At 39.8% G+C, this 20,166-nt stretch overlaps 1 gene segment (V, D, J or C); it reads right to left on the bottom strand.

Moving 5' to 3' along the window:
* Positions 1 to 15,778: 15,778 nt before the first annotated feature.
* LOC121433591 lies at positions 15,779 to 16,401 on the bottom strand. The segment is given in 2 exon segments: positions 15,779 to 16,107; positions 16,353 to 16,401. Coding segments are annotated over 2 exon segments (378 nt in total).
* Positions 16,402 to 20,166: the final 3,765 nt, after the last annotated feature.

Below are 20,166 nucleotides of genomic sequence, written 5' to 3'. Positions count from 1 at the left end.
GGTTGTTAACTCCCGTTATTTTTTTGGTGGTAGAGTTTGTGTGTTTCCCTTCTTTGAGTTGTGCTGGTGTAGGACTGTTTGATATTTGAGTTATTGTGAGTGTTGTCTAATTCCTTGGGTTGTGATTTTCCTTCTATTACTTTCTATAAGGCTGGGTTTGTGACTACATATTGTTTAAATTTGTTTTTAATCCTGAAATATCTTGTTTTCTCTATTGATGTTGAAAGAAAGCTTGGCTGGGTATAGTAGTGTGGGGTTGAATCCATGGTCTGTTAATGGTATCCCAGGTGTCTATGAGGATGTTCACAGCTATGTCCTTGGGCAGCAGAGGAGAAGGTGTCTGAACTGGCCTGCCCCACTATTCCACTGATGATTATCTCAAATATCACCATAGAATCTTCGTCCAGCAATGGGTGGAGATAGAAACGGAGACCCTCATTAGAGCAACAGATGGAGCTCCCAAGGTCCAGTTGAAGAGCAGAAGGAGGGAGAAGATGAGCAAGGAAGTCAGGACCATGAGGGGTTGGTCCACACACTGAGATTGTGTGCCTGTTCTAATGGGAGCTCACCAAATCTAGCTGGACCAGGACTGAATGAGCTTGTGATCAAACTGGACTCTCTGAATGTGGCTGCCAATGGGGGCAGACTAGCAGCCATCGATAATGGCACTGGGACCTGTTTGTACTGCATTTTCTGGCTTTTTGGGATCCTAGTCTATTTGGATGCACACCTTCCTAGACCTGGTTAGAGAGGGGAGGGCCTTGGACTTTCCACAGGGCAGGTTTCCCTGTCCTCTCTTAAGGAGGGAGGGGGATGAAGGAGGGTGAGTGAGGGAACAGGAGGGTAATGAGAGGAGGGGAGAAAGTGTAAATTTTTGAGTGGAAAAATAAAAAAAAGACTAGGTGTATTAGTGTAGTAATGTATATAGTTTCATGGAAAATGCAAAAAATTCAAAAGAGACTTAATACTTACAAGTGAAAGGAAATGCTCACATTTTTACAGGGTCAAAGTGATATTAGACTTGTGGAATTATAACCTGTTCCATCACTGTGGAAAACAGGCTAGTCGTTGCCCAAAAGGTATATGTAGAGTGCTGTGCCCAGGAAACCTGGAAATTCCACTGTTTGCTTTGCCCTTAAAAGAAGTAAAGAATGTGTTCAAACAGAAACTTGTACACAAATATTCATAAGAACATTGTTTATAATAACAAAATGATAGACCAGTATGTCCATCACATGTGTACTCATATGGTGGGCATTATTCAAAGGGACATAATTTGGCCCCACAAAGACGCAAAGCACCAGCCATATGTTGGCATATGCCTGTAATACTGCATCAGGTGGTTCATTAATCCAAGTCAGCCTCCCTTACATAGTCAGACCCTGTCTCAAAATATTAATGACAAAAAGATAGGGAAGGGCTATGCATACCCATGCTCCCTGCATCAAGGCTCAACCTGGCAAATGTTGGCTAAGTGACAAGAGCACAGAAGGCATGGCAGCATACTTTCTTAGTTTTTTTCCTATTTCTGCAGTAACACTGTAGTCACAAAAAAGAGCACACAATGGTATATCCTTTATACATAGATATGTAAAATGATCCATGTTTATTATAAAGATAGAGGCCACTTTAAAAATTGGAAGAAAATTCCGGTTTTATCCCATGCTTTTTCAGTCACAGTCCAGCTGGCCTTGGTGAGCTCCCAATAGATCAGCTCCACTGTCTCAGTGGGTGGGTGCATCTCTCGTGGTCCTGACTTCCTTGCTCATGTTCTCCCTCCTTCTGCTCCTCATTGGGACCTTGGGAGCTCAGTCCAGTGCTCCAGTGTGGGTCTCTGTCTCTATCTCCATCTATCACCAGATGAAGGTTCTATGGTGATATGCAAGATATTCGTCAGTATTGTTATAGGATAGGGTCATTTCAGGTTCCCTATTCTCAGTTGCCCAGGGAACTAACTGGGGACATCGCCTTGGGCTCCTGGGAGCCACTCTAGGTTCAAGTCTCTTGCCAACCCTAAGGTGGCTCCCTTAACTAAAAATTGTGCTTCCGTGCTCCCCTATCCAACCTTCCTTTATCCCAATCATCCTTTTCCCCCAAGTTTCCCCTATCCTCCCCTTCTCCCTTTTCTCTCCCCATCCCCCCTTACCCCCATCCCACCCCACCCCCAAGATCCCAATTTTCTCCCCAGCAATTTTGTCTACTTCCCAAAGCCAAGAGGATAACTATATGTTTTTCCTTTGGTTCGTCTTCTTACTTAGCTTCTTTAGGTTAACCAATTGTAGACTCCGTGACCCTTATTTATGGCTAGAAACCAATTATGAGTGAGTACATCCCATGTTCATCTTTTTGGGTCTGGGTTACCTGAATCTCTGAACATGGCGAACAACGAGGGCTGATGAGAAGCCAAGGACGATGGCACGGGGTTTTGATCCTACTTAATGTTCTGGCTTTGTGGGAGCCTAGCCAGTTTGGATGTTCACCTTCCTAGATATGGACGGAGGGGGGAGGACCTTGGACTTTCCATAGGGCAGGGAACCGTGACTGCTCTTTGGAGAGGGAGGAGGAGAGGATTGGGGGGAGGGGGAGAAGGGTGGGAGGAGGGGGAGGGAAATGGGGGGCTGGGAGGAGGCGGAAACTTTTTTCAATAAAAAAATAAATAAAAAAAATTGGGAGAAAAATTATACACCCATATATTTAAATCAGCTTATATCCATAAAAATAGCATAGTCATAGTTCTGATTTAATATGTAATTAGTTTCACTGAAGGACTTTAGTGTAATAAGTAAAATACAATTGTTGCTTTTGGTTTTTAATATTTTGCTAGACCACATTAATTATAGAAACTAATGTATTTCATGTGGATGTTTTCATATATATCCATAATGCATTTTTAATCAGATTCTAACAAGAGTTACAATCTCTTGTCCTCTTCCCCTTCACATTAATTTCTTTCCTCTACCCAATGTGTTTCATTAGGGTTTCTTTTAGGAGTTTATGCACATTACTAAGGCTACACCACTGAAGAAAGTATCTTACCTCATCACATCAACCTAGGTCCTTCCCTAAGGGAATGTACTTTCTTATTTTTTTTAGATTTATTTATGTATCATTATGTATCCAGGGGTCTGTCTGCATGAATGCCTGCAGACCAGAAGAGGGCACCAGATCTCATTACAGATAGTTGTGAGCCACCATGCGGTTGCTGGGAATATGAACTCAGGACCACTGGAAGAGCAAGCCATGCTCTTAACTTCTCAGCCAACTCTCCAGTAAATTCTTAAGGATATGTAGAACAACAGGAGTCCCACTTTGTTTAGTCATAGTGAGCTCATGTCTGTAATGGCCACGTGATGCTTTGAGTCAGTATTACACAAAGCTCCCCTGTTCCTTCTCCTTCTTTTTCTGTGATTTTTCAGCCATCTCTGTAGAGGGTGCTAAATGTGTCCTCTTAATGGCATGTCACTGTCAAAAATAGCTTGTGTGTTATACACACTGTACATAACTCAGTATGTTCATTTAAGTAAAATTTTATTAAATAATAGCAATTATTTCAACCACCCTTTTTAATGATTATGAAACTCGAGAACTTTATGAGATCTAATCTAGTTCTTTTATGACAAGTAAATAACCCAAGAATAAGCATACTAGCAAGGAATTGATTGGCAACTTTTTTTATCTTTATAACTAACTGCAGCTTTAAAGTAGAGGAAGGGAACCGAAATGGCAATAATGTTAACATTATTAATCACATGAATTTGTAACATATAGAAAGTTGCCATTACATATATTGTCTAGTCACTAGTAAATTTTACTGAGTTGATATATACCATGTATTAGCATGCTCTATGTCATTTTTAGCTAATTAATATATTCATATATTATATGCTTATCAATATTGCAAAAATAATCTTGTTAGAGCTCATAATACAGAATAATCAGAGTAAAACAGTTCCTTTCGTAGAACAATAACTCTAGGACTAAGATAGTAGATGATTTATAATCTGTCCTTATCTTTGAAACTTATTAAAATACTATTGTCATGTAAAAAAGTATTTATTTCCTTTTTTAACCCTCTATACTCTTTTTCTTTTCTCTCTCAAGCCTATGTACATTTATCTGACATTGTGATCCAGTTAGAAGTCTGTATCTGTCTGAATCTGTCTTTATTATGTATCTGTATTTTTTGACCAGGAGTGCTTCTTAAATTGCTAAGCCCAAATGGTGGCATTCCTCAGGGATATATGGCACTGCCTGCTTGTCCTGTCCAGTCCAGCATGGGAGAGTTGTTTGCTGCCTCTGAGAGCCATATGCATCGCCCCACTCTTAGGCACTCTGTCAGTCTATGTTGCTGTTAAACCAGCTCTAGCTCAATGCTCACAAATCCCATTTAAATATTCAGTAACTGGACCTTGTCAGAGTTCATGCTGTCAGTATGGCCCAGGAAGATCCAGCTGGTTCAAAACAGTGTGGCTTTTTTTCTGCTACCACTGAATCAGAAAAACCTTTCTTAAAGGTGCCATGTCTCTGCTTGCTTCTAACAAACAGATCCCACTCAAGAAAATGCCACTACCAAACCATGCTTAAATCTGTTCTTTTGTGTCTAGGATTCCTTTTTAAGTTTTCTCACCTTTTTATGTAGATGTAGTTACTCAGGTTGGTGTACCAATTTGTTTGACGAAGGAGGCTGCTTGTTTGTTTCCAGACTGCTCATCCCCAAATTAATCAAACAGAAACTATATTACTGAAATCACTGCTTGGCCCATTACATCTAGTTTCTTATTGGATGACTCTTTCATATTAATTTAACCCATTACTATTAATTTGTGCAACACAACATGGCTGTGGATTACTGGCTAAAGTTCCAGCATCTCGCTTTGGTGGGGCTACAAGCTTCTCTCTGACACTGCTTCCTTTCTCCCAGCATTCAGTTTAGATTTTCTCACCTACCTAACTGCCCTATCAACAGGCCAAGGCAGTTTCTTTATTCACCAATGGTATTCGCAGCATCCAGAGGGGAATCCCACATCATATTCTGATTTGAAAATTTTTCTCATTTTTGATGGTGATATAGAAAGCAATGTAAAAACAAAAACATCACATCATCAAAAGAATGGACATAAAGGAAATCATGTTAATGACTATAAAACAAGAACCTGGAGGGAAAGAAAAAATCTGAGATATCGTATGCAACACTCAGTTTATTTCAGAGGCAGTGTTCCCATTGGAGAGGTGAAGAGTCTGTTTCTAAGGGTAGTAGGTTATTGTCAGAACTGTTTTCATATGGACTATCTGGTTAAGGATGCTAGAGTTTTATTGGCTATAAAGTGAGTAGAGGCCACCTAATATTCTATAGGTCACTACAGTTTGCTTACATGTGAGGTGATGCTCAGCAATCAAAACAGGAAGGAGAACTGACAGCAGAGAAGCAAACGTGTCCCCACCCTCTTATTGCTAAATGATCTCATGGAGTGAAGATAACCTTGACTTTGGATAGACTCAAGTCTAAAGTCAATGGTTGGATCCAATCTGGGGTCACCAATATAAATCAACATCTGTGGAATCCAGGATCTTTGAAGCTCTAGGGACATGATTGACAGTGAAGCAGCCTCAGGGTAATTAACACTTATCAGATCATAACATGATGAAGATAGGTATCTTGCCTGTCCATGTCTCAGCACTATGATTTCTTTCCCTACTCGCTGTGCACTACAGTTGCCATCCAGCCGTGACAATACTGGTAGCAGGTACATGACAAAGAAGGAAGGAGTCTCTGGACTCCTCACTGCAAAGCTAAATGCGGCCAGCAGAAGATGCTTCCTTGTAAGAGAGGGATGTTACTGGTTTTAGGGTAGATCAGTTACATGTTGACTCTTGTCCACCGAGGAGTAAAGAATATAAAACAAGGAATTAACTGGGGACCTCGGCTTGGGCATCTGGGAGCCACTCTATGTTCAAGTCTCTTGCCAACTCTAAGGTGGCTCCCTTAACTAAGAATTGTGCTTCCGTGCTCCCCTATCCAACCTTCCTTTATCCCAATCCTCCTTTTTCCCCAAGTTCCCCCCATTCTCCCCTTCTCCCTTTTCTCTCCCCATCTTCCCTTACCCCCATCCCACCCCACCCCCAAGATCTCAATTTTCTCCCCGGCAATTTTGTCTACTTCCCATAGCCAAGAGGACAACTATATGTTTTTCCTTTGGTTCACCTTCTTACTTAGCTTCTTTGGGATCACCAATTGTAGACTCCGTGACCCTTGTTTATGGCTAGAAACCAATTATGAGTGAGTACATCCCATATTCATCTTTTTGGGTCTGGGTTACCTCACTCAGGATAGTGTTTTCTATTTCCATCCATTTGCACGCAAAATTTGAGAAGTCATTGTTTTTTACCGCAGCGTAGTACTCTAATGTGTAGATATTCCACACTTTCTTCATCCATTCTTCCATTGAAGGTCATCTAGGTTGTTTCCAGGTTCTGGCTATTACAAATAATACTGCTATGAACAATGGCACGGGGTTTTGAATCTACGTAATGTGCTGGCTTTGTGGGAGCCTAGCCAGTTTGGATGTTCACCTTCCTAGAAATGGACGGAGAGGGGAGGACCTAGGACTTACCACAGGGCAGGGAACCCTGACTGCTCTTTGGACTGGAGAGGGAGGGGGAGAGGAGTGGAGGGAGGGGGAGAAGGGTGGGAGGAGGGGGAGGGAAATGGGAGGCTGGGAGGAGGTGGAAACTTGTTTTTTTTTCTCCTTTTCTCAATAAAAAAATGGAAAAAAAGAATATAAAACAACCTTAAGGACATGAATCAACTTATTTTCCCTGCTTCCTGTGCATGTAACAGGTAGAACAAAACATCTGAGGGCACACACGTTTCTTCAATACCTCATATTTTACCTTTTTGTCAGGGAACCTTGTGTGCTCCATTAATTTCACCACATCTATAGTAGTTTTTCACTTATACATTAAAATGCAATTTTTTAAAAAATTTTCCTTTTCTCCTTCAGTTATATTGTATATACCCCTAACTCATTGATTGGGATATCAGTTTTCATTTTCAGAGAAGAAGATGAAGATCCCTTCAATGAAATCATTGGGACACTGACAAATATAGTTGAGGAAATCCAGGATAAAAAGACCACCCACACTCATAGGTAATGAAAGAGATAGGGAGCTCCTGTAGTAGGAGGAGCTGTGGGCAGCTTCCCTGCCAACCAGCTCCCAGCTGCCTGGCTAGCTTATGCCCTGAAATAACAACACACAAACTGTATTCATATAAACACTGCCTGACCCATTATATCTAGCCTCTTCTCGGCTAACTCTTATATCTTGCTTAACCCATTTCTAATAATCTGTGTAGCGCCATGAGGTGGTGTCTTACAGGGAAAGATTCAGCATGACTGACCTGGAGGCTGGCTCCATCGCGTCTATCCCAGAGAGGAGAGGCATGGCGATTGCCTAACTTCCCTTCTTCCCAGCATTTTTTCTGTCTACTCCGCCTACCTAATTTTCTGTTCTATCACAGGCCAAGGCAGTCTCTTTATTAACCAATGAAAGTAGAAGGCCCATCTACATCAACCTAGTACCTTGATGATATATCATTTAATGCAATCTGCCTAGATAGCCCAGTGACATTCATCACAGAGCTGGAAAAGCAACACTAAAATTTTTTATCTCACTAACATCAAGTGAAGTGGCTGTTTTGAGTCCGTGGAGGAAGTACCTCAGGATATGAGTGTGTGGAACAAATCTGAGTATCTTGTGGTCAGGAAAGAGGAAGAGATCATAGGCACACAGTTCTTTCCTTGAGCACAGTGTTAGTGACTTCAAACCTTCCCTGTGGCCTTCTCCTTATACATGTTGCACCACCAAGCCCAAAACTCCCAAGAACATTTTCTTCATACTTGGTTGCTTTACCAAGCCTTAATATGATGGGCGGAGCTTAGTACTACTACAATTTAATATGGTATGCTTTGTTGACATCCATGGGAAGTCTACCCCTTTCTGAACAGAAATGGAAGGAGTGGATCAAGAGGGACAGAGTGTTGGTGGGAGGAGGAAATGGCAGGAAAAAACTGTGGGAGGGGAAACTTTGGTCAGGATGTAAAATACAAGAATGAATTTAACTAATAAAAAATTAAAAAATAAACAAGCCGAGGTAGATAATGATGGTACATGCCTTTAATGTCATCACTTGGGAGGCAGAACCAGGTGGATCTTTGTGAGTTGGAGACCAGCCTGATCTACAAGAGCTAGTTACAACCAAATACTCTGTTTTGCAAAACCAAGCAACCAAGCAACCAAGAAACCAACCAACCAACCAACCAACCAATGAACAAAAAGCAAACAAACAAAAAACAAACCAAAACTAGCCTGAACAAAGCTTTACCACATGGCCATTCTGGGGAACAGACAAGCTACAGTCTATTTCCATGAGAGGGGAGCACCAAGCTTCACTCAGCCCCATGAATTATAAGGGTAGTATATGTGAATATCAGGGTCTAGGGTCTTTTACCCTCTCCAATACCTGAAAGTGGATATTCCTGAGTTTCCCTTATACACAAAGTTCACCATAGTCAATATCCCCAGTTCAAGTGTCACTTCGCAGATAACCGTGGTTTTGTCTTAAAGGCTGCAGTCCTGTGTGAAGTTTTAGTTGAGTGTCCGGAGGGACACATGTCTAGCATCATAATTTGCCTCATGTTTCAGAATAGAGACATTGCCAGGATATCTGACACTCTGCCCACTTAGGAGCTCAAAAGCCCCAGTTGGACTGGGAAGGAACAAACATATGACCAAACTTATTCCTCTGAATGTGGTTGACAGTTGCATCGCTGGGGCAGACTGGGGTCCACTGGCAGTGGTACCAGGATTTATTACTGCATTTACTGGCTTTTTGGTATCCTATTCTCTTTGGATGTATACCTTGCTCAACGTAGAAATAGTAGCCTTGGACCTTCCAGAAAGCAATGTGCCTTACCCTCTCTGAGGATTAGATGGGGTTGTGGTGGGTGGGTGTGGAGGGAACGGGGGGGGAGGGGAGGTTGTGGGAACTTGGATTGTTTTTTTTAATATAATAATTTTTTAAAATGCAGAGGCACTTGCATTGTTTTATAATGCATAGTAAATAAAGGGATATTTACTTTCAGAGCTAGAAAGGCAAATTTTATTAAATGAGGTGGTATAAAATTTTATTAAAGTACACTTGCATTAAATATTTATACTTAGTTGTAATATCTATTAACTTTCAAGTTCTTTGAAGCTGTAAGAAGTACTGTATCACTTTCATGAATAATTAAAAAATTCTTTTATATACTTTGATTCTACTGGTACCTTAATTCACAAAACAATCTTTCTCCCAAATGATACTAAACTATGTCTCATAACTTTTTTTATTGTTATAACAACAGCACATGGCAGGTAAGGAGGAAGTTTCCCCCTTTTGTGTATTATCCCTTGTTCAGGGTCACAAATAGGATAAGAAAGAAAATCACATTTTGTTAGATAAGAAAACCATTTCATGAAAACCATCGAGACTATTAAAATTTATTTTAGCTCCAGAAAGTTGTGTATAATTAAATTATCTTCTATTTTTGGAAGTACCTCATCACCTGATTATTTTATTAGCATTAAGCACCCATCTCATTTGAAGTGATAGAAATTATAGTGGGACTGCAATTGCTAAGAACATCCATTCTCTCTCTTTTAACTAATGGCATGCTCCCTCATTGTATTCTCCAACTGAGACTATGTCTTAGTCCTTAACACAGAGACATTAATTCTATATGTTTTTCTGTGCTGCTTTTCAGTATTTTGTATGAGATATATGCAATAAGTATTAGGAAAACTATGTATATAAATTGATTTTCTCCAGATGAGGTACAAACAGGAAATGAAGCGTTATTCATGTGTGCTGGATTATTATTGCCCATTACTCAAATCCAGTGCTGGTGGTGACAGTGATTGACTTTAAAGAAATAAATTATTTTTTTCTTATGAAAAAATATTACTTATAAATATTTGTAATATGACTCCTTCATTTACTATTGATATCCCTTTCATTTCTTTCCTATTATTTTTTACTCTGACTGAGACTTTGAGCATTACATGGAGTAAGAGTGAGAGTGGGAGTTTATAAACTTTTCTCACTCCAGGTTTGTGAAGTAATACTCTGTTTCCTCAACTTCCCATAGTTATGGTTGTACTTTGTCATTTGTCTTCTTCCCTGTTTCCAGGAAACACCCTTCTGTTTGTGGTCCCTTCAGAGATTTTATCAGAACTCTAGGTGACTTTTCTGCACCAACTGAAATGATCATGAGATTTCTGTTCTGAAGCAGTTTGTATTTAGTTAAAGTTATTGTTTCTTTTTTCAACAAAGTTTGTCTGTGTAGACCTGGCTGTCCTGGAATTCAGTCTGCAGACGAGGCCGGCCTCAAAGTCATCAAGATTCCTAGACTCTGATTGCCTAAGTGCTGAGATTAAAGTTAGATTCCACACTGCCCTGCTGTTGTCTGTTTTAGAACCTATCTTTCATCTCTGGATAGAAACCAGCTTGATCATAGTGTACCTCTTAATGTATTCTTAGATTTGACTTGCAGGCTTTTGGGAGAGGGGGTTATATTAATTAGAAAAATTGGTCTCTGTCATTTTTCCATTATGTCTTTGTGTGGTCATCTAGGTCATGCTAGATTCATGATGGTGGTGTTTCTTCCTTTTCTAGTAGTGTTTCTTCCTTTTTATGGTATGGAACAGTTCCAGGGTTGTTAGGAGCCAATTTCCTCCTAAAATCATTACAGGAACCATCACCCTGGGGAGTCTGCAGAGAACCCCACACCCTTAATTGTGTTAGGAATAGTTCTATTGACAGAGCCTACCCCACACCCAAATTGGCTGTTAATGGGAGCTATCTGTTAGCGGAACCCACCCCACATTCCAAACTATCTAGGTGTGTCAACTCGTGACTTCTTGGCCTACAGTGACCTGACCGAAGATAACCTCCTGCCTACGTGACCAACTCGGACCATGTGACCAACGTGAACCACACGGCAAGAGCCCAGGCCCCTGTGCCCATCCCCCAACTCTTTACACTATAAAAGTTGTACCCCGTCTCTAATAAACGGAGGCTCTGACAAACTTAGCATGGCCTCCTTCCTGTCTCCTAGCTCATATCTTACAGGTAGTGCCTCTCCGGGACCCTGGAATAACTGACTGCCGGGTGGGTTACAACCCCTAGACTGAGTAGCCCCCCAAAGGCAATCAACACAGGGTCATTAGTATCAGTCCTTCATTAAAGGTCTGACATAATTTGTTATAGGAATCTTCCAGTTGTGCTTCTTTCTTGAGAGTTATTTTAGTATCACTTTAATAGAGTTGCTTGCTATGGTTTTGTTGAAATTGTTGATATCATTGCGATCTAGTGTGGTTTTATCATATATATCTAGACATATATCCGTTTCTCCAAGATTTTCCAGTTTGGGCCAACTTAAGATTTTAAAGTACTACCCAATGATTATCTGGATTTCACTTGAATGTGTTGTAGGTCCCTCTCTTCTATATCTCTTTTATTAATATGGGTCTGTTTGGTTCCATGTTGACTGTGTGTTTATTTGAAGAACATAGTTTTGAATAATGTTATTTGTTGTTATTTTAATATTCATCTCATTAATTTCTACTCTGATATTTAATATCTCTTGCCATTTATTGACATTTTGTTTCCTGGACTTTTATTAAGCCTTGAGGTTCATCATTAAGTACTTATATGAGATGTCTCTGAATATGGTCATTATTTGAGGTCTTTCTGTATTTTTAAGTAGGCATTTATAGTCATAAAGTTTACTTGTCATCACGTAGTTGCATCTCAAAATGGTGGGAATCTGTGTTGTTATTTTAATTTGATTCTAGGAATTGTTTTCTTGCTGATTTCTTCAATAAATCAAATGGTAATTAAAGAGCATATTGTGCATTCTCTAAGTGCTTATGTGGTTCCTTCCTAATAAATGTCATCACAAAGAAAGATGCTATCTGCAAGTTGGGAGACATTAACTTGTAAGTAAAAAAATTTGCTATTTCCCATGACAGTGTCTGTTCAGATAGTTGAGGATTATCTTGGAACTGTTGGGGCAATATATTTCAAGAGAGTTGGGTAGTTTCTTTTGACAGATACCCAAAGCAAAAAGATATTGATAATCAAGGTGATAATGTAAACAGAAAACTACATTGCTTAAACCTAAGATGTGAACCATTTGGTCCTCTCACAGATTTGTGTTAACAAAGAATAGAGGTTGGGAGCTCATAGGTGGGTATGGACTATGGCATAGTTATTGAAGAGGAGACCCTTTACTAACCTCTATTACTCATGAGTCTTTTGAACATCCAACATTGGGGTATTTCAAGGAGTATTACTTGATTTTGAGACCCCATGACTTAAAGTAAACAATTATGATTTTTAATTGCTTCTATGATTACAATTTTAGAGGATATTGTCTTATTTAATAAGAATAAGAAATGGGGTTCTTTTTTTTTTAGTTTTTTCGAGACAGGGTTTCTCTGTAGCTTTGGAGCCTGTCCTGGCACTAGCTCTTGTAGACCAGGCTGCCCTGAACTCACAGAGATCCGCCTGCCTCTGCCTCCCAAGTGCTGGGATTAAAGGCGTGCACCACCACTGCCTGGCAAGAAATGGGGTTCTTGAAATGAATTTGGACTGGGATGATAGTGGAGGCATTGGAAAATGATAGAAAGACTACTGTTATAAGAAAAGGAAGCTGCCATTTTCCAATCAATTCTTTCAAATTCTCCTTTCAGGAGAATATTGGAGGATAGACCATATTTTGAGAAAGAATTCTCTGTATCTAGACCCCTCCCCACAAGTGTTCCAATAGGACCATTAGGTTCTTACGCTGTCATCTTCAGCTCTTAAATCTCAAACACCATGACCATCCAGAATGTTGGCTTGGGCCAACACATAACCCCAACTCTGGGCCTGGCTAGTTGCATGGTTGGTCAATCTGCTGGCTCTCCACTGTTTTCTCCATCTGAGCAAATTGTCCAGCATTGTTCCAATCAATTCACCCCTTATAGTGATGAGTAAGTGGCTGGGCTAGTTCTCTTCCTTTCATATCCTCAGGGTCAGCTCCCACATACTTACACCTTCAGGGTCTGGTCTACTATTTTGTTTAGGCAAGGTGTAGGTGCCAGTCTCCTGAGTGTTGCAGCTGGTAATGTTCAGGGTCACCTCTTTGCTCACCTCATGTTGCAGGGCCAAGGATGGGAGGTCATCTTTCCTTTGTTCTGTGCTTTTCAAGGATGTCACAGGGTTTTCCTACAAGTTCTTGACCTGTCATAGGAAATTTGGGGTAGATTAATATATGATGTTTGCCCTTTTAATCCCTCAATGATAAAGTTTGAAAATATTTTTTAAATTGTTCCATGAAAGGTGTATCAATGGTTTTCTTGGTAAAAGGCTTCCTTGTCTGTTAGGTCTGTTTCCCCTTGACAATAGAACTGCTGAGATGGACCATAGGATGCAAGAAGGTCATTGGTATAATATTCAGCAGCATGGAACAGCTTGTTTTCCTATACTTAACAATTGTCTGACCTAGGACAAACACTATTATTTCCTAGGTCATATCTGCTAGCAAAGTGAGATTTAGGAAAGTTTCAGTATATTGCCAGGATCACCTGAAAACATCTCATAAAATCATATTTAGTCTAATTAATGCTTTGCAGGGAAAGGAGACTTTTGTTCTGGAGGACAGAAATTTTTCTTAACATTTACTTTAAGGGGGAAGTAAATAGGTATTTTGCAGCCTTATGCCTGGATAGGTCTAGTTGGATCTTAGTATTAAATTTAGTACTTTTATTGGTGGGGTATTTTCTCTTTATTCCAGCTGATAACCATAGCAAACCACAAGATAAGAAAATACTAATCCTTTCTCTCTTAGTGATTAAGGGACCTAAGGGTTCTAGTGTCTCAGCACTCTAGAGAAGACCAAGCCAGTGAGGGCTCATTGCCCATCTGAAGAGAGAAGAAGAAAGTATCCATTAAGTCTTCCTTTTTCCCCCAAGCTCATGTCTTAAATGTTCCATGATGACACCCTGCCTGAAACAAGGTGGAATTTGAGATCAGCTCCTGATGTCCTGTGTCCTCAAAGTGCACTCTGTGTCACATGCACACCACTCACATGTTTTATACACCATTCACAAAGAATGAAAAGGGATGAAGGAAAGGGTAGGAAGGTTTTGACCATGAGTATAGAAGTTGTTAAAATGATGACTATTAAAGGTAAATCAGTATATCTTATACTAAAGCCTTAATTTGGGGGTTGGACACAGATACAGAAACAATGGAACTGAAGTAGAAAAATAACTCTAGCACAGCCTTATGTTTCTAAGTAACTGTAGCAGGCTGCTTGTGAGTGCAAACAAACAGAAGCAATAGAAGAACAATAATACTGAGTGAGACTGTGAGCCTTCATCTGAAAGATTTGCTGGAAATATTAACCACTCAAAGCTGTTTTCAGCTTATATGATGGACCACAAAGCTTCCATTAACTTTCCTATTGTCCTAGGGCAAGAGAGTTAATAATTCTAAAAAAATCTAAATAATTGGATTTAGGTTAATAAATGGCTTAGCAGTTAAAAGCACTTTTTGATCATGCAGTTTGGTTTCCAGCACCCTCATCAACTGATAACCTCCTGAAACTCTAGCTCCTTGGGATCTGAAGCCTTCTTCTGACTGCTATGGAAACTCATTCATGCTTAAACTCCTCCCCAATTTCAAATAAATCGTCAAAGAAATTAATAGTAGATCACACTGGTGAGATTTCTCAGCTGGTAACAGTTGAGACTGATGAGCCTTGGTTTGATTTCTAAAGCAACTTGTGTACATTATTCTCTTCTCTCTCTCTCTGTCTCTGTCTCTGTCTCTGTCTCTCTCTCTCTCTCTCTCTCACACACACACACACACACACACACACATACACACACACACACAAGCACACACACACTAAATGACTTTGGTTAACATTTTTCCAGTTTATTTAATTTGTATTTATTATCTTTTAAGAACACATAAAAAAGAAACAGTAACTCTTTTTTTTTATTGAGAAAAGGAAAAAAAAAGTTTCCCCCTCCTTCCAGCCTCCCATTTCCTTCCCCCTCCTCCTTCCCTACTCCCCCTCCCCTCACTCCTCTCCCCCTCCCTCTCCAGTCCAAAGAGCAGTCAGGGTTCCCTGCCCTGTGGAAAGTCCAAGGTCCTCCCCCCTCCGTCCATGTCTAGGAAGGTGAACATCCAAACTGGCTAGGCTCCCACAAAGCCAGAACATGAAGTAGGATCAAAACCCCGTGCCATTGTCCTTGGCTTCTCATCAGCCCTCATTGTTCACCATGTTCAGAGAGTCCGGTTTTATCCCATGCTTAAGAAACAGTAACTCTTAAGTGATAGGAAAGTCTATAAAGGAACACTGAGTGTGGGAAGGAGTAGGCACAGATGTGGTATAGAATATAGGGGAGAAGAATGGAAAAATCATTCAAAGACAAATATGTGTTACAAAAATTTAAGTGAATAATTGTTAATACATAAACAACCATGAATGTCTGTATTTTGTTGGGAAATTATTGAATTATAAAGTATATAGGATGGGATAAACAACCAAATCAGCTTATAAAAGTTTCTTTCATTGTTTAAGCTCTTTCTCCAAACAAGTCTAAAGCTGTGTATTGAGATTTGAGAAAGAGACAGCTAGAGACTGAGCATCCCTGACCAGAAACACCAGGAGGTTTTTGTTCAACCCTGGAGCACTGTGGGAGGAAACTCACGACTATGCTGACAGTAATAGGTTGCCGCATCATCAGCCTCCACAGGACTGATAGTGAGGGTGAAGTCTGTCCCAGACCCACTGCCACTGAATCGGGCAGGGACCCCAGATGCTAGGTTGGATGCACCATAGATAAGGAGTTTTGGGGGCTGTCCTGGTTTCTGTTGATGCCAGTGCATAAAATGATTACTGCCTCTAGTTACACTCGCACTAGACTTGCAGGAGATGGTGGCCTTTTGTCCCAGAGACACAGGCAGCAAACCTGGAGACTGGGTCAGCAGAATGTCTCCAGTGGAACCTGGGAATTATAAACACACAGACCATGTTTATACATGTCTAGAAACGTTCCCAGCAAGGGTATTTTTCATTAAAATTTTTTAAGAATTCTTGCTGGCATCACTGTGAGAAACCAGAAAGTAAAAAGGAATGTAGAAACTTAAAACCAATTATAAATGCCTTTAATCTAATGATGAAGATACTAGAGGCATGGAAAACCATGATGGCTACAGTGGGTGTACCCAGCACTGCTCTGCATCCTCTCACCTTGTACCAGGAACAGAAACATCCATAGGAGGAGTGCCTTTGACTCCATCTCTGAGTGTTTGAAAAGAGAATGCTTCCTAGGCTCTGGTATCTGCCCTTAAAAGTGCCTGGACTGTTATCTAATGACTCAGTATGTAAATCAGCTCAAAGTGGCACCTGCTCTTGTTTCACCCACTGGGAGTTGATGTTAGCACAAAATTTACTAGAGCATGGCAAGAGTGTCTTAAAGGAGACTTGCATGCTATTCCATTGAGTCTTTACCCTCTAATCTTTCTGAAGTGTGATGCAGGGAAGTGAATTACGGATGTGCTGCGTAAAGAATGTATGTCATTTCAGGAACAACTTGATCATTCAAAATTATACACAGCCAATGAAAATATTATCTAAGAGGGAATGGAGAATAAAGACTCAAAGAAAAGTAACATAATTAATTATTGACTTATTTTCTTATTTTTTTAAAATCTATGTTTTAGTTTGTGTGATGCCTTAGGTGGTAGGTGTGTTTTTGCCTGCTCTTCTTTGAGGACAACCTCCTTGCCATGGAATATGAGTGAAGATAAGAGACCAAACTTGCATATTTCTGTTGCCTTCTGTCTTAACTGAGAGAGAGTCTCTTGTTCACCACTGCTTCATAAAGCACTTGGCCCAGGCTCCTCTGAATACTCTCCAGTCTCCATCCCTCTTTTTGCCACAGAATCACTCTGAGTGCAGTCATGTGTGCAGCTGCATCTGACTTTGTGTGGGTTCCTGGGATGTGAATCAGGTCCTCACATTTATTTGGTAAGCATGTAAGTCCATTAATTAAAATAGAAAGACTGAAAAGAAATTCTTTAGGTTGAACATAAATAATACTTTAGGAAATATAGGACTTTATAAATGAAGAAAAGATCTATGTAAATGATCTCAGATACATATAAAAGATTCTTTTGTACAGTTCTTTAAAACATCCAAGATTATTAAAATAGAGGTATCTTACACCTTGTCATTGTGATAAAAAGCTTATTATCAGAACCATGGATTTTGGATAGATATAGAAGTGAGTATTTCTTCACTTTCTTAGACCCCTACTACCTTTTCTTGTTTAACTAGTCAAAAGGATGGATATCATTGCAAGGTTTAAGGGTGGTGGAATTACATAATATATTTTAATTAACTAAGAAAATGAAAAAGTCTTTAGAGAATGAGAAGGAAAAAGAAAATAAAAGCACTTAGATAAAGAGGGTAAAAAAAAAGAAGGTAGAGGAAGTGAGGGAGAGTGGGTAGTGGAGTGAGGGTAGAGGGACTAGGGGGGAAGAGTGAGGGCAGTCTGATTGGGCATGAGGGGGATAAAGTAAGAGGGATTGAGGGAGAAGGAGTGAGGAGGGTAGATTGGGAGGGTGTGAGGGGAAGAGATTAAGGGGAAGGGAATGAGGAGAAAGAAAGTCAGTAGGGAGAGAATGAGGGGAAGGAAAAGAGGGGGAGAAATGAGTGTGAGTGAGTAATTGAGGGACTGAGGGGGAGGAGTGAGCGGGAGGGATAAAAAGGAGGGAGGAAGTAGGATAGGCAGGAAAGAGGAGAGAGAGAAAGGAAGGGGAGAATGAGGAAAAGAGTGAGGGACCAAGGGAGGGAGGATGAGGAGAGAAGAAATAAAGACAAAGAAAGAAAGGAAAGAAGTGAGGAAAGAGAAAAAAGGAAGGATGGACAACTCCCTACTCAGCTCACACTCACAGTTTTGTCCAGGTCTCTGTTCTACAGGGATGGCTCCTTTTGTTTTATTTGCACATTCAATATAATGTTGCTCAGTCTGAGCCAACCACAGTTCAAAGATGAGAGAAACATGGTAAAACAATTATATGTCTTATGAATTTAACAAGTTATTCTTAACATTTTGTCTGTGTTTTTGAGGCATGCTCATTTATAGTTGATTTTTATATTGAAAACTAGTGTTAACCTCTTATAATATCGAAAGTAAGGTAATCTTTCTCATTTATGCTTATCATGAAAGCATTCATGTATTACACAGTGCATAATATCTAAGAAAAGAGCCATATATTTTTAAGCAATGGCCCAGTCACATAGTGCTCATTCTAAGGATGGGGTGTAGAAGACAATAATGAATATTTCTGATATCATTCTTCTACTGCTTCCATGAGATTCTCCCACTGCCTTTGGTACTCTTGATTTACCTCATATTATAACATGAAGAACTGCATTTCTGCCAGGCCTGGTCATGTAGTCCAACAATTCAAACTGGAAGAAAGCTGAGGCAAGATGATCATGAGTTTGCAGGCTTCTAAGGATACATAGCCAGCATTACAGTTATGACCAAATCTTCTGCCCCACCTCAAGCCCCACATCATCTCTTTTTACATATAATTCTGTTAATATTTATTTTTCTTTATACTGACCTCATTCTTGTTTTTATTGACTTGTAACTTAAATTTTTATTTCTTAATATTGTTGCTTTTTTGGTCAGTGCAGCATAACTCCCCTCTCATCAGGAAAAAACACTCAGCACCCTTTGACAGAAAGAGCTCAAGGTGATAGAACAGAAGATGTAAGAGACAGGGATTGTTCCTGTGTGAAATGGAGCACAGGTGTGCAAACAGGGATGATCATTACAAAGTAGGTACTTTATCCTGCCCTGAGACAAGAGATTTGGTCATAAACATCCCAGAGATGAGCTCTTGAAAATGCACAGAGGCCTGAATGCACTGATTGTGGGAAAGTGTGGGTTTGGCTTTATGAAGGAAGACGAAGGAACATGTGAAAGACAAAGGTCTGATGCTAACATGCTGGAATTTGGCCAAGAAGGATGAGGTTTATGTTTAGTGCAAAGAGAGATCATGGTGCAATGTTCACAATTGGTTCCTGTGAATACTATTTAGTAAATGCCATGCTTGATACACACGGAAGAAAATTGTGCGGAGGCTGTTTGCCAATTCTGTCCTAGCTGAACTTTTAGCTTTTTCATTCTGTCATTTTCTGAATTCCCAAAATGATATTAAGTACTGTACCCTCTATACTGCATGATACACAGCAGATCCAATTGTCACTAAGACCAATGAAGAGGCAATGGAGAGGTGGGAAAGTTGGAGGATCTTTTTGTTTGCTTTTTAAAAATTAATATTCTTATATGTATTTTTAATTTTTTTATTATTTCTCTTTAAGCTTTCCTTTGGGGGTGATGCTACAAGCATGAAGAGCAGATATGGAGGAACTGAGAAATGAGAGGGCTTGTGGTGCATGATGTGAAATTCCAAAAGAATCGATAAAAATTATTCAAAAAAAGAATTGTAGCTTCTGAACAATACACAGTTCTACATGCTCCAGATTGAAATTGAGCATTTAGTAAATTAGAATTCTATGCAATCTGTAGTCAGACTCTCCTTTGTGCTGCCAACTTACAAATAATGACACAGGTTTATAATTAATTAGGATAGTGTGTCCTTTGCTTAGGGTTTCCCTAATTAACTCTTATGTCCTAAATTGTTTTTTACTAACCTACATTCTGTCAAGTTGCTCAGTTACTTCTCCATACCCGAAGTCTGAATTCTTTAGGGTCTCACTGGTGTCTCATACATGCCTCGATTCATCCCGTGTTCCTCTCTCTGCTTGGAAATCCTGCCTATTCTTTTCTGCCTAGCTATTGACCACTCAGCTTTTTATTAAACTATTCACAGTGACATATGTTCACACAGTGTAAACTAGTAATCTTCCACAATAATCCTATTACATTGAAATAATACTTTTGTTTCCTTACCCAATAATTTGCTCACCCTGACTCTAACACACCTTTCTTTTGGTTTGAAAAGACAGTAGTTCAGTGTCTCTT

This window comes from Microtus oregoni, unplaced genomic scaffold, assembly GCF_018167655.1.
Source record: "Microtus oregoni isolate MIOR12 unplaced genomic scaffold, Mior012 000002F_ref0000024, whole genome shotgun sequence".
Lineage (NCBI taxonomy): Eukaryota > Metazoa > Chordata > Mammalia > Rodentia > Cricetidae > Microtus > Microtus oregoni.
Note: the sequence above shows the minus strand (reverse complement) of the source record. Positions and strands in the feature narration are given on the sequence as shown.